This window comes from Pelobates fuscus, chromosome 5, assembly GCF_036172605.1.
Source record: "Pelobates fuscus isolate aPelFus1 chromosome 5, aPelFus1.pri, whole genome shotgun sequence".
Classification (NCBI taxonomy): Eukaryota; Metazoa; Chordata; class Amphibia; order Anura; family Pelobatidae; genus Pelobates; species Pelobates fuscus.
The window spans coordinates 21,053,530-21,066,241 of NC_086321.1; the positions used below are offsets into that span (position 1 = coordinate 21,053,530).

The 12,712-nt window shown below is 37.2% G+C and overlaps 1 protein-coding gene across 3 annotated transcripts in view; it reads right to left on the reverse strand.

Moving 5' to 3' along the window:
- FER (FER tyrosine kinase) overlaps nucleotides 1-12,712 on the reverse strand; it is a 185,746-nt gene that overhangs the window by 128,080 nt on the left and 44,954 nt on the right. For 2 of the 3 annotated variants that reach the window (XM_063453639.1, XM_063453640.1), the window contains exons 9-11: nucleotides 11,458-11,577; nucleotides 8,717-8,839; nucleotides 8,233-8,422 (exon numbers count right to left, since the gene is read on the reverse strand). In XM_063453639.1, the coding sequence (XP_063309709.1) occupies nucleotides 8,233-8,422; nucleotides 8,717-8,839; nucleotides 11,458-11,577 (433 nt within the window). Of the gene's footprint in view, nucleotides 1-8,218; nucleotides 8,423-8,716; nucleotides 8,840-11,457; nucleotides 11,578-12,712 lie in introns of all 3 variants that reach the window. The other variant, XM_063453641.1, reaches the window with a different exon arrangement.

Here is a 12,712-nt window from a genome sequence, read left to right on the forward strand (position 1 = left end):
CGAGGTCAAGGGTACAAAGAGACAGCGAAAACAAGAACTAGCCAAGGTCTGGTACACAGTAATCAGTAAGCCGGCAAACAGGACAAAACAGGGATAAAGAGATAAACGAAGTCAGATACAAAGCCAAGGTCAAGTACGAAAAATCACAACTGAACACAACAAGCGCTAAAGGGAACTGAAACAGAAACCACGATAGGGCAGGGAGTTAAGGGAGAGGTAAGTATAAATACCCTCACATTTTATTTGATTGGCCCCTGTCATATCCACGCCCCCAAAATTTGAGTGTATGGGGAATGTGGGATGACAGAGGCCAATGGGAGACCGTTTTAGTTTTCGGCTCCCCCTTTAAGAGCTTGCCCGAGACGCGCGGCGTGCTCTTGGAGCTAGGCAGGACACGTGACCGCAATCCGCGGTCAGTGTCCGCCATCATCCGAGCCCCGAGCGAGCCGCGCACGGCGGGAACTGAGGACCTCGGCCAGCCCCCGGATAAGGTAAGTACCGCTACAGTTGTATGTTCGGGTACTGAAGATCGTTCGCGTACAAAGATATTTTTACTCAAACTTTTCGTTCGACTTCCGAATTGTTCGAGAATGGGACCGCTCGATTTCCGAGGTTCCACTGTATAATAAAAAACAGTCTAAACTCACTGCATAGATACATTTTAAACTCTTCAAAAAACACAACTCTAAGTTCTCAAAGCCAGCTTTACATGATTAAATACAATTAGTACGTGGTGGGTTTTCATTTTTGATTTGACCAACCCATTCTGCACACTGCCACATACATGATTTCATCAAAACAGTGACTTAGTCGTTCTCCAAATTATATTTGTAACAATATTTACACTTTCAGTGTTTCCTGCTGGGTATTAATCAAGCATTTCAAAATTATACTGCGATTTTCAACTACATTTTTTCCACCAGGTTTAGAAAGCAATCTAATCTCCTTCGCCATTTTTCCCTCTCTCTCTATCGTGGCCAAGTATTAAAATCTGAAAATGTAAAAGGGGACCCTGTGCACCCTGTGAGAGACAAATATGACATGGTAAAAGAAAAAACTAAAAGTCCCAATTGCCACCACCCATAAACCTATCAGTTTATTTCCCTCAAGGTATAGGGGTTAAGCTTTTCCTATAATTTAATTCCGTTCCCTTTCCATCACAAGACATACATGAATTTACCATTTCCTGTGTTACAGAGAATTAGAATGCCCATACATTATTATAGATAATTTCCTATAATTAAGCATGTCTCCAACACATAGGCGCCTATTCTCAGACTTGCATTCACACTTCCCTTTTGGTTGGTTTAACCACAGAGTCTCACCCAAAGTGACAGCTTGAACTGAAAACCTAGTTGAAAAGAAAAAAAAAACAGCCTGTGCCACAAACACAAACTTGGGCATATACACTAGACTCAAGATTACACTTGCTCTCAGATTTCAGTGGTCTTATTCTATTTCATTTTGTATGTGCGGGATGAGGGGATGAGTAGGTAAAACTATTTCACAAGATGAAGTCACACAAAAATGGTGTGAAAAGAACCAAAATGGTTATACACTCAGAATTGGAAACTGGTAATTCAAGCCTTTGCAAGCAAGCAGGCAACTTACTAAAAGGACTGGAATTTTAATATAATGTAAGGAAATATGTTAATTATGGTTCAATTACACAAAGCAACAGATAACGAGTGTAATGGCTAAAATAAATGTAGCAAAGCATTTCTTAAATAATTCATTGTAATATATATATTGTGTTTCTATTTTTAATACTATATATACACACATATATATTCTAAAGGTAATTTACTTATCTGTACTAGTTGTATAAAACTTTAATTTAAGCCAAACTAAAAAAAATCTTAAAATATACACACACATATATATATATATTCAGTTTAGCTTAAAATAACGTTTTATATAACTAGTAAAGTTAAGTAAAATAACGTTACATTAGATTAATTTGTCATAATTCTGGGGATACCTCATGTTTTAGATAACGACTTTATATGTATAAAATGGGAATTACAATTCAAAAGCTAGAACGTTTCTTAAATTTGCAGGTTACATAATTGTAGAAACTAGACTCCCCAGGGTAGATGCCAGTTGTTACCAAAACAGCTGTGAATGTTCTAATCCTGCAGAAAAAAAAGAAAAGAAAATACTTTGTGTTCACGTACATGCCCCGAATACAACAGTGGCATCACGGTACACATCGCAAGACATGGCTTATTTGACAAGAATATTGAAGCCCTTTTATCTGCTGATGATTTAGTACAAATAAAATCAAGCCCAATGGAATTCATTGAGAATTCTGCAACAGAACACTAATTAAGAGCGTGCTGCAATCAGTTCTAAGAGTGCCCAGTTGATGACAAAAGAAATAAAACGATGAAATGAAAGATCGAGGTACCCATTGATGCCTGTCTCTTACCGCTATGGCCTCAAACGCTTAAATATTGGTTCTCGCAGCTTTTTAATATATTCCATTCAACACAATTGATTCTTCTGACACCAATTAACCGCCGAATTGGTTGCATGGCTCTTTTTCAGCATATATTTTACTATAACAAAATGAGATCGATTGACCGACATCGAGACAGACAAACACGGGCAAAGCAAAGTGAACAAATTTTCAATGGGTCATCGCACGTGACCTTACAACTCAACAAACAACATCGGGCAAAACAACTTTATTGTCCTAGTGACAAACATTACAAATTTACACAAAATAATTATTATGACACATTGGAAAAGTTATATAATTTACCGTTAATAAAGTTAGACTAAGGTAAGTACTTCGCAAACCAAGTAATTCAAAGTATAGTTTTCTGAGCTTTTAAGTCAAATCTAAGAACCTCAGACAACAATACAGCCATTAGGCACATGCATACAACTAACACACACACACACACACACACACTCGGTGTGGCCACTTTATTATATATTTGTTAATGAAAATATATAATTAACCAGTAACATAGCAGCAACTCAACGCACAAATGAATGCACATATGGTCAAGAAATATACAATATAGATTTTATCACCCTTCAAATCACGTGGAAAGACACAGTGTGAATGTATTGAATTATTTTACCTATACAATATTCTTTTAAATTGTCCTCACAATACAATTTATGTATATAGAAAGCATCTTCATTAAAATAAAAATACAACTCAGAGTAGTAAAGTTAATTACACCAATATACTAGTGTTTAAGGTTGCACTCACAAATCAATCAATATACTTTTGTGAGTGCAACCTTAAACACTAGTATATTGGTGTAATTAACTTTGCTACTATGAGTTTTATTTTTCATTTTACTGTAGATGCTTTCTATATAGTTTACATATGGTCAAGAGCTTCAGTTATTCAGACGAAACATCAGAATAGGGAAGAAACGTGATCACAACATAAAGTAATCATAATATAAAGTACAAAAAACATGATTTTTCTTTAAATGTACCGCTGCCTAGGATGCTTGGGGGCTTGAAAGAAGGGCATCGGCCTGTTCGTCCCTTCACTGTGGGTCCGGGTGTGCGGTTTGTTGGGGCAGATGGTCCCCCTGTCGGGAGATATTCGCCGGATTGCACCCAACGATAACAAACAGACCTACACAACAGACAAATTGATGGCGCCCACCTTAGACACATCCCTCCGTCCCCCCGCCACCCCCACGGTAAGGGGAAACAGTTAAGATGCCGCAGGTAGTACCCTGCAACATGGAGCCTCACCCACACCTGAGGAAACACAAACCAAAACCCATGGACAGGTACCCACTGACATCTGTCGCCACAAGCCTGACCCAAACCTGTAACAAACATATATTTGCTCTTAGTCTACCAACTAAAGCTCCACTTTTTTTTTACCAACGAGCATTCACAGACACCCAAACCTGGAGTATCCCAGGGAACCAACACATAACCCACCACACCGGTCAGAAATAGCACAACCCTGGGCGTGTTACCTAACCTGTCTAACTTTTAAAAACAAAAAGTGCTTAGTTTCACCTGTGTATTAATCACACGAAAATGTACAATGTTCTCACATGCTATGACACCGTATCTAGATGTATACTCAATAATGCTTGTCACAGTTATCGTAACATGACAAGCTTGTATGTTATTAAGCTATGCACAACGAAAATAAAGAATTAAAAAAAAATGTTTATTGAAAAGAAGATGTAGCTGTTCTGGCTACTGTAGTGTCCTTTTAATTTTAAAACATGAACAAAGTCAGGTGGCTAGAATACTACAAACCTATATCTGACTTGAAAGGTTAATTTAAAATCATAGATTCTCTTTAAATACCTGAATCCCTTCTGCCACTAATAGCATCATTTGAATTTTCACTCTAGTGAATAATCCTGAAATCTGATGAAGGATGGGATATTCCCCTGGAAACACACAATCCAAACATCACAGTAATCACAAATGTTCGGTTCACTGGCTCTTGGCCATATATCTACATGTAACCACACTGATTACTGTAGAAATGAGAGTACAGTCATTAAGTTACTAACACATACCCATGTCTAAAACACATAAACACTAGACAAAGCACCACATAAATCCTTAAATAATGCAGAAAGAACACCGTTGCAGTAAATATAGGGGATGAAGCAAGAACAAACATTAACACTTATTATAATAACTCTACAAACAATACAGAAATCAGTGATATTTGCAATACTGTAATTAGAATTAAATGAGCAATTGACATAGGACAGAGCCAGTCTTCATAGCAAATAATCCACCAGTCTCTACTAACAATGTCTTATAAACCCCATAAACGGAAGGAAATAACTTCAACTGAGAAACATGGTTTTAAATGAACTGTGAATAATATAACGGAATTAGTGGTGACAATGTAGTGACGTGATATCCCTATTTACATGATACCACATTAAAGTAACTCGGGATAAAAGTAATTTATCAAATTGCTGACAAAAGAAAAATGTCAGTTAGACGCACTTACCCCTTATATACAGGTGAGTACCAGCACTACATTGCAGGAGGAGAGGGATCTGATAGCAAATCATATTGATTTGTAATGATCATTCAGTTGAATTTAATGTATTTTATGAGATTATTACATTTTATTTACATAAAAACTTTCCTTTACAGTTTTAATCAATTAAATGTATTTTTTTTATTATTATTTATTTTTTAATTTCTCAAAATAGAACTGAGATCATAAGCTGTTGTCGATGTCTTTCACCATTTGTATACAGCGCTGTTGATTATGTTGCGCTTCATATATAAAGATAGGAATATATTAATCATATTAATAGACATGTGCTGTGTGTAGACCTAGAGCAGACAGACAGAGCTCACTAAATGTTCACCTGTTATATAGGGTTTTTTTTCCTTCTTCCTACAATCACTTACATGGAAAACGCACTTCTATCAACATACATTTTAAAGTCACTCAAGATAAGAACACAGAAATTCCCGGATGGATCAAAAAGCGCTATACAGGCTGCGCAGATGAAAATCACTTCCATTTATAATTCTGGAAATACTGTTTCAGTGAAGAATGGTAGAAAATGGCCAATTTTATGGCAGATTACCATTATGTAACATTGTATACACAGTGGGTAGGTAATCAAGGAGAGAGGTGAAGCTATGGACTATTCAGAAGGGATTTGCTAAATGTGTGGTGAAAGGCACAAAATTACTTTTAGGATAATAGATCTCCTTTATAGTCACAGTTTCTGCTGTTTAGGGATGCAATCAAAGACTTCTTGAGCACATAGAGGAAATTTACCATAAACTACATATATACTCGGCTTTTTCTGGATGCAGAATGCGACAAATGTCTGATTCAAAGTGAAAGCTTTTGAATGAGACCATTTTTTCCAAGTGATGCATGTCCCTTTAAATACATTGGTACATACTGTTAAATGCATAAAAACGTACAGCATATCTTTAATTTCAACTCACGCAGTTTTAAAATTTGGGTTTAATACAAGAAGTAACTAAAAGAATACAAAAAGAGGATACAAAACTTTGTAAATATTTGTGTGTTTTTCTGTTTGTGTTTTGCTTTAAGCATTTATATTAAAGTAAGCCTGACTATATGGCCTTATATATAACATTTTTTTAATTTAAGCTTTTTAAATGTCTGTGTTAAGGAACCACATTCCACAGCATAAGAATGCAGAAAATATTTTTTTATAAATGTGAAGGAATGCCATTTACATGAAGAGAATATACATTTTCACGTTACTTTCCAATGTAAAAGGCTTTCTGGATATTAACACTTGCCACAAACTATTCTCTGTCATTTCCCTCCCATCAATGCAATAGCTTTTTGAAAGGTCCAGATATTGCATTTATTTGTCAACGGTGAGAAGCACCAGCCTGTTGTTTATGGCAAGAGTTTTTATTCTGGCAAACGTTTTAAAAAATGAAATAAGATGGTGAGCAACTTATGTTGATTAAATCCTGTAAATTTGATTTATATCCATTCCTTTTTATTTTTCTTCCCTTCGGCAGCTCTCTGCCATTCTTTATCTCATCCCTTTTTACAACCAGTAAAACGTGGTAGAAATGGAAGTGAAGTCAAGTGAGGAGGTAAAATGTGAAAATGAAGGCTGCCAGGCTGGCCCAAAGTCGACGATATTGTGAAGGTGGAGGAAAATGACAGGAAAATACTGATTGAACCAATACAATATATTTAGTGCACGTCAGTTCAGAAGCGCATACAACATTATAGCTCTATCATCAATGAAGTATGAATAGGAAACACAATAGCCTTTAAAGAATTATTGAAACATGCACACAGGAACAGAAACGAATGGCTTAGCTTTGCAGCAATTTTCATTTTCAGACAAAGATCTCCATCTAATGGTGAACGATGGAAAATCTCCCAAAAATATTTTAGCTCAGGAATACATATATGGATAATAAGCAAGGAATCCATTTTTCCATGAAGACAATCTGATAATAAAATACACTACCAAGGGCCAGACTTAAAACGAGACGTGAGGTGGGTCAGACTTCTGCAAGGACAATCACTAATAATTGAATACATTTAACACAACAATACAGGGTATGGTAACATTTGTAAACACTGTCAATGCTTGCTTTTTCTTTCAGTTTTCCTTTACTTAATGATTATAACTCCCCCAACTGGTACTTGCCTTCATTTAAATGCATCTGTGCCAAGTTGTTATACCTGGGTGCCTTCATTTTTTTTTTACTTCTGTCTATGTCTGCAGTTTGACTTTCTGTGGGATTCTTTTGACTGAAGAATTGTACGTAAATTAGCGGAGGAACTGACATGGAACTTTGCTTAAAGGAAAACTATAGACACCAGAACAACTACAGCAAAATGTAGATGTTCTGATGTCTATACCATGTCCCTGCAGGCTTTTTGTTGTAAATACTGCCTGCCTTATCAAAGAAAAGGCAATTGCAGCCAATGAACACCTCTAGTGGCCACTTCTGTGACAGCCACAATGTGCAGCACTGACGTTCTGTGTCTCTACGCTCTGCATTGTGATTGGCTGAGATCATCACTTCTGATGTCAGCCAAGGAGATGAATCAGGGGTGGAGCCAGTGTCAGGGAACCCATGCGGCGCTGAAAATAAGGTAAGATCTTACTATATTTAGGGGACAGGGGGTCAGTTAGTGATTTTAACACTATAGGGTAAGGAACACTTAAAGGTGTTCCTTTAAGCTCCAACCACAACTTATTCTTATTTATAACTAAACAACTAAGGTGAATTTCAAAACAATGTAAATTAAAGGGACAGAAAAGAATTAATCTTAAAACAAAGCATGTGGCAAAGCAGCTTTAAATTGAACTACACATTGTTTGTTTATACAGATTCCCCTTAAAAGGGAATTATGCATTTAAACACTTTGTAGGTTCTGTTTTAACATAAGTCATTTTTCCCTCTATTTCTCCTTGTCTTTTTCATTCCTTTAGTTTTTTTTAGATATACATAAGAAACAGTAGGGACCACGCTTTCCTAAGTAGAGCACGATAATCTTCCCAGACATCCTGGACATGGGAGAACAAAATAGCTGAGCCTGGAAATTGAGATCCAGCACAAGAACGGAATAATATTAATAGTATAATAATACACTTTGCAAGGGGGCAGCATTATTACGAAGACACAAAGAGCATAAAGAAAGGAAAATGCTTGTACAATGACTGTTACAGATTTATTATGTGTGTGCTCTTTGTGTGTCGTGTGTGTTAAACAGTTTGAAACACTCACCATTGAGGAGACTGATCGGGCGTCCTCTTCATAATTTACTATGGGGGGTGGCTCTTTGCCCTCGTTCTCTTTCACTTTATGATCGAGCAGCTCCTTCTGAGCAGACAGTTTGGCCTCTGTGCATTTGAGGTGTTGAATAGTCTGCTTGAGTTCTTCCAGCGTCTGCTTCTGGCCAAGTAATAGTGCAATACTATGGAGGAAAGCAGAATCGTACATGCTTGTCAGTCGTTCAGGCTACTTTGCACTGCCCGGCCATCCCGGCCACTTTGAGTTGAGGGATAGGAGAGCAGGCATAGATCTGAGAGAATCAAATGTACATAATGCTATCGGGGTGGGCTAAAAAAAGTAAAAGCATGTGGTGATATAACATTTGGTGGCAGCAAATTAAAAAGCACACAGAAATGTATAAAATATTAGAAGCTCTGATGTTGAATAAAAATGTATAATAAAAAATAAAAATTCAAAAAAAAATACACAAACTCACTCAGATTTTTTTTCACAAAGGCTGGCCGATTCTTCAGTTTTCTTTTCCAACTCAGACAGTTGTTCCTCTTTGCTTAGTAGTGATTGCTGTGTCTGGGAGAGTTCTTCCGACGCGGTTTTTAACCTGCAAGACACGCTACAATTTAGAGACACACAGCAAAATGAAATATAAAAAGACATGAAATAGACTACATCTTACAGTGAGTGAAAATGTAAAACCAGTCTTTCACAAAGTCCCAAATACTAGAAAAGTGTAAATTCTCTTTTTCAAATGACCTGTTGGAAAAGTTTTCAAACTATTTATCTACAGAAGATGCCGTTAAAGTCTATGTGGATTTTTGTAGAGAAATCATTTGCATTTTTTCATTTGCAATTCTATCATTTGCAATTCTAAATCGAGAATTTAAAAAAATGTAAAGACACACTATAGGAACACAAACCTGTATTCCTGACCCTAAACTGTTAAACACACCATTTGGGTGGCTTGCCCACCCTTAGCACCCTTAAACGTTAATAAAACTTACCTTATTTCCAGCGCTGCGCGGGTTCTCAGGCACTGGCTCCGCCCCCTTCGTGACTTCAGAATTGCCCATTTTTAGCCAATCCAATGCTTTCAGATGGGGAAAGCATTGGATTGGCTCAAATCGGCAAGGGGGTGGGGCCAAACGCCGTTTTGGCCAATGAGCACCTCCTCATAAAAATGCATTGAATCAATGCATCTCTTTGAGGAAAATTCGCCGTCCCCATGCAGAGCGTGGAGACGCTTAACAGCACTGCTGCCTACTGTGTAGCACTGAGCCAGAAAGCACCTCCAGTGGCCATCTGAGGAGTGGCCACTTGGAAGTTTCCCTAGGGGCAATGTAAACACTGCCTTTTCTCTCAAAAGGTAGTGTTTGCATGAAAATGCCTGCATAGAATGATTATACTCACCAGAACAACCACAGTCAGCTGTAGTTGTTCTGGGGACTATAGTGTCCCTTTAAGGCCAAATACATGAACTTTATATAAAAAATATATATATATATATATATATATATACACACACGTACACACTTTTATTTCCTATATATGTATAATATATCATAAAATAATTAAGGCATTTTATAATATATCATACATATATAATGCATATATATGATTTTATTATAAGTGTACTTTGAGATATATATATATATATATATATATATACACACATGAAATTATATATATGAATTATATATGTATGATATATTATAAAATGCTTTATTTTACAGTACATGTAGAATATATTTATTTTATCATTTTTATTTTTTTACTTTTTAGCAACCTGGGGACTGCCTGAAAGCTCAGACAGTCCAGCCGCTGGCAGCTCTATAGACTCCTATTGCGGCCATGTGATCATGTGGCCCTGCAGAGCAAGAGTTGCTGCAGGGGGACTGCTGGCAGTGCCCCCCACCAACCGTGATCGCTGCAGATAGCATGATGACCAGCTGTGAAAATTCCAGAGAACCCAACACACTTCTACATGGGTGGTATCACTGCACTCAGGAGATGTAACGTTTGTTAATTTTGGGGGGAAAATGGTTTGGAAATAGCAAAGTGCTACTTATACTTATTGCCCTATAACTTTCCCCAAAAAAGCTAAGAGCATGTTAACATTTGGTTTTTCAAAACACAGGACAACATTTTGAAACAATTTAGCATGGGTGTTTTTTGGTGGTTGTAGATGCGTAACAAATGTTTTGTGTCAAAGTTAGAAAAAGGTGTGTTTTTCTTTTTTTTAAATTTTGTTCCATCATCTTTTATCATTTTTTTTTTAAATAAAGAATATGATAAAAATAATAGTACCTTTAGAAAGACCATTTAATAGCGAGAACAACAGTATATAATATGTGTGGGTACAGTAAATAAGAGGGAAATTACAGCTAAACACAAACACAGCAGAAATGTAAAAAACAGCCCTGGTCCCAAACGGTAAGAAAATTGAAAAAGGGTCTGGTCGCTAAGAGGTTAAAGGACCACTAAAGCCACCCAGACCCATTCTTCTCAATGAAGTGGTCTGGGTGCAATGGTCAAGAAGTTTTCATTGGAAAATTTAAGACATGGCAGCTTTATTGAAACTGGGGTAACACATCTCTAGTGGCAGTCTTCTTCTGTGTTGAGAACCAAGTCAAACGTAATTTATTTTATTGGCACAGAGTGACATGTTGCAACGTATGCACACAAGCCTCGCAATCCTTCCCTATGGAGAAACATTGGATTGGTTGAGATCATCAAGACCAGGGAGGTGGAGCAGCAGGACTGAGACCATCGTGCCGAGGGCAGAAATGTGTTCCTTTAACCCCTTAAGGACACATGACATGTGTGACATGTCATGACTCCCTTTTATTCCAGAAGTTTGGTCCTTAAGGGGTTAAACTCATTCTTGCATCCCTTCTGCACAAAGAGACACACTACAAAAATATGACAGCTGCATTGTAATGCAATATAGATTTTGTGATAGAAGAGAGGGCTTTTACACCACATCTGGGACTAGCACGGAGCGTTAAAAAGGTAATATGTGATCTGTATTCTGGTTTACAGATTTGCCAGCATAATGCATAATTTAAATTCTATATCTTACCTGACATGGACCTCCTCATCTCTATAGTTGCATGTCCACTTTAAAGGAAAAATGTTAGTAGTAAAACTCACATAGTGATGGACAACAAATCAGTAAATGTATGCTGGTTAGCAAGCCGAGTGAAAACGCCAATGACTTACATTGAATTTAAACTGTCTGCAGTCAGGTTGTTCCACATGATTTCATTAGCCTGCAAACTTTCAATATCCTCTAGTAATGACAAATCAAATTCTATATCTTGCTCCTTGTGCTCTGGGGACCTATTAAAACAATTCGGAAAAAATGCTTAATTAAACGCAGTAAATACAAAACATATTTGTTCTGCAAAAGCAAATAAAGTTTCTTTAGAAAAGGCTACAAAGTCAATATGCTTTAATTATTTAACATGAAAATTTAATTAGACAGTAAGTAAATTAGTATGAAAGTTTTATCTGGTCACAGACTACACAGAGAGCGTCTGGTGGTGCAGCCTGTGCAGTGCATCGGGGCTGGTTACGCTCTGGGATCTCTGTACTGGACAGTGAGACCAAGGAATCCCCAATTCACTTACAGTCTCATTCATGGTTGGTGATGAAGCAGTACCAACATGTTTTAGCTTAATAAATCAGTTTTGGTAGATAGACCGTGCCCCTACATTCTAACCGCACAATTATTTGCCATCTTAGGAGTTAAATTACTTTTGTTTCTGTTTATACAGCCCCAGACACACCTCCATTGGCTGTGAATCACACAGCCTGCACTAAAATAATAGTTTCATTTTAAATTAGAATTTACTTGCTCCAAAGGTATTAATCTCCTGTTCTGTAAATTCAAAGTCAGGAGGCTAATATAGTGTCTAGCAGACAGACAATTAACAGAGCAGGCGATGACAAATTCTAAATGAAACAGAATGTGCAATAACCGAAGTTTAAATATTGGATGACTTTACAGGAAGTGTTTAGGAAGGCAGTGCAATTCACATGCAGGGAGATGTGACTAGGGCTGTATAAACAAAGTGATTTAGCTCTCAAAGAGACGCTATAGGCACTCAAACCACTTAAACTCAATGAAGTGGTATGGGTGCAGTGTCCGTGCCCCCCTTAGCCCTGCAATATGAGTAAACAAAAATTAGAACCCCCTAATTGGTTGACGTGAGAGAGGGAGCCCAATCGGTACTGGAATCAGTTAAGTGACTGACAATATTTTTTTTAACCCTTTCAGGGCTGTGGGGAGGGGAAGCAGCACGGGGGCAGGAGGACACTTTAGAGTTAGGAATACATCTTTGTATTCCTACCACTAAAGTGTTCCTCTAAATTGAAGAGACATGAAAAGTTGTTTTGGTGACTATAGTGTCTATTTCAAAGCTGCCGTCCCATTTTTTCCCCCATAGAGAGGAGTACCTAGGCGGTTAAGGTT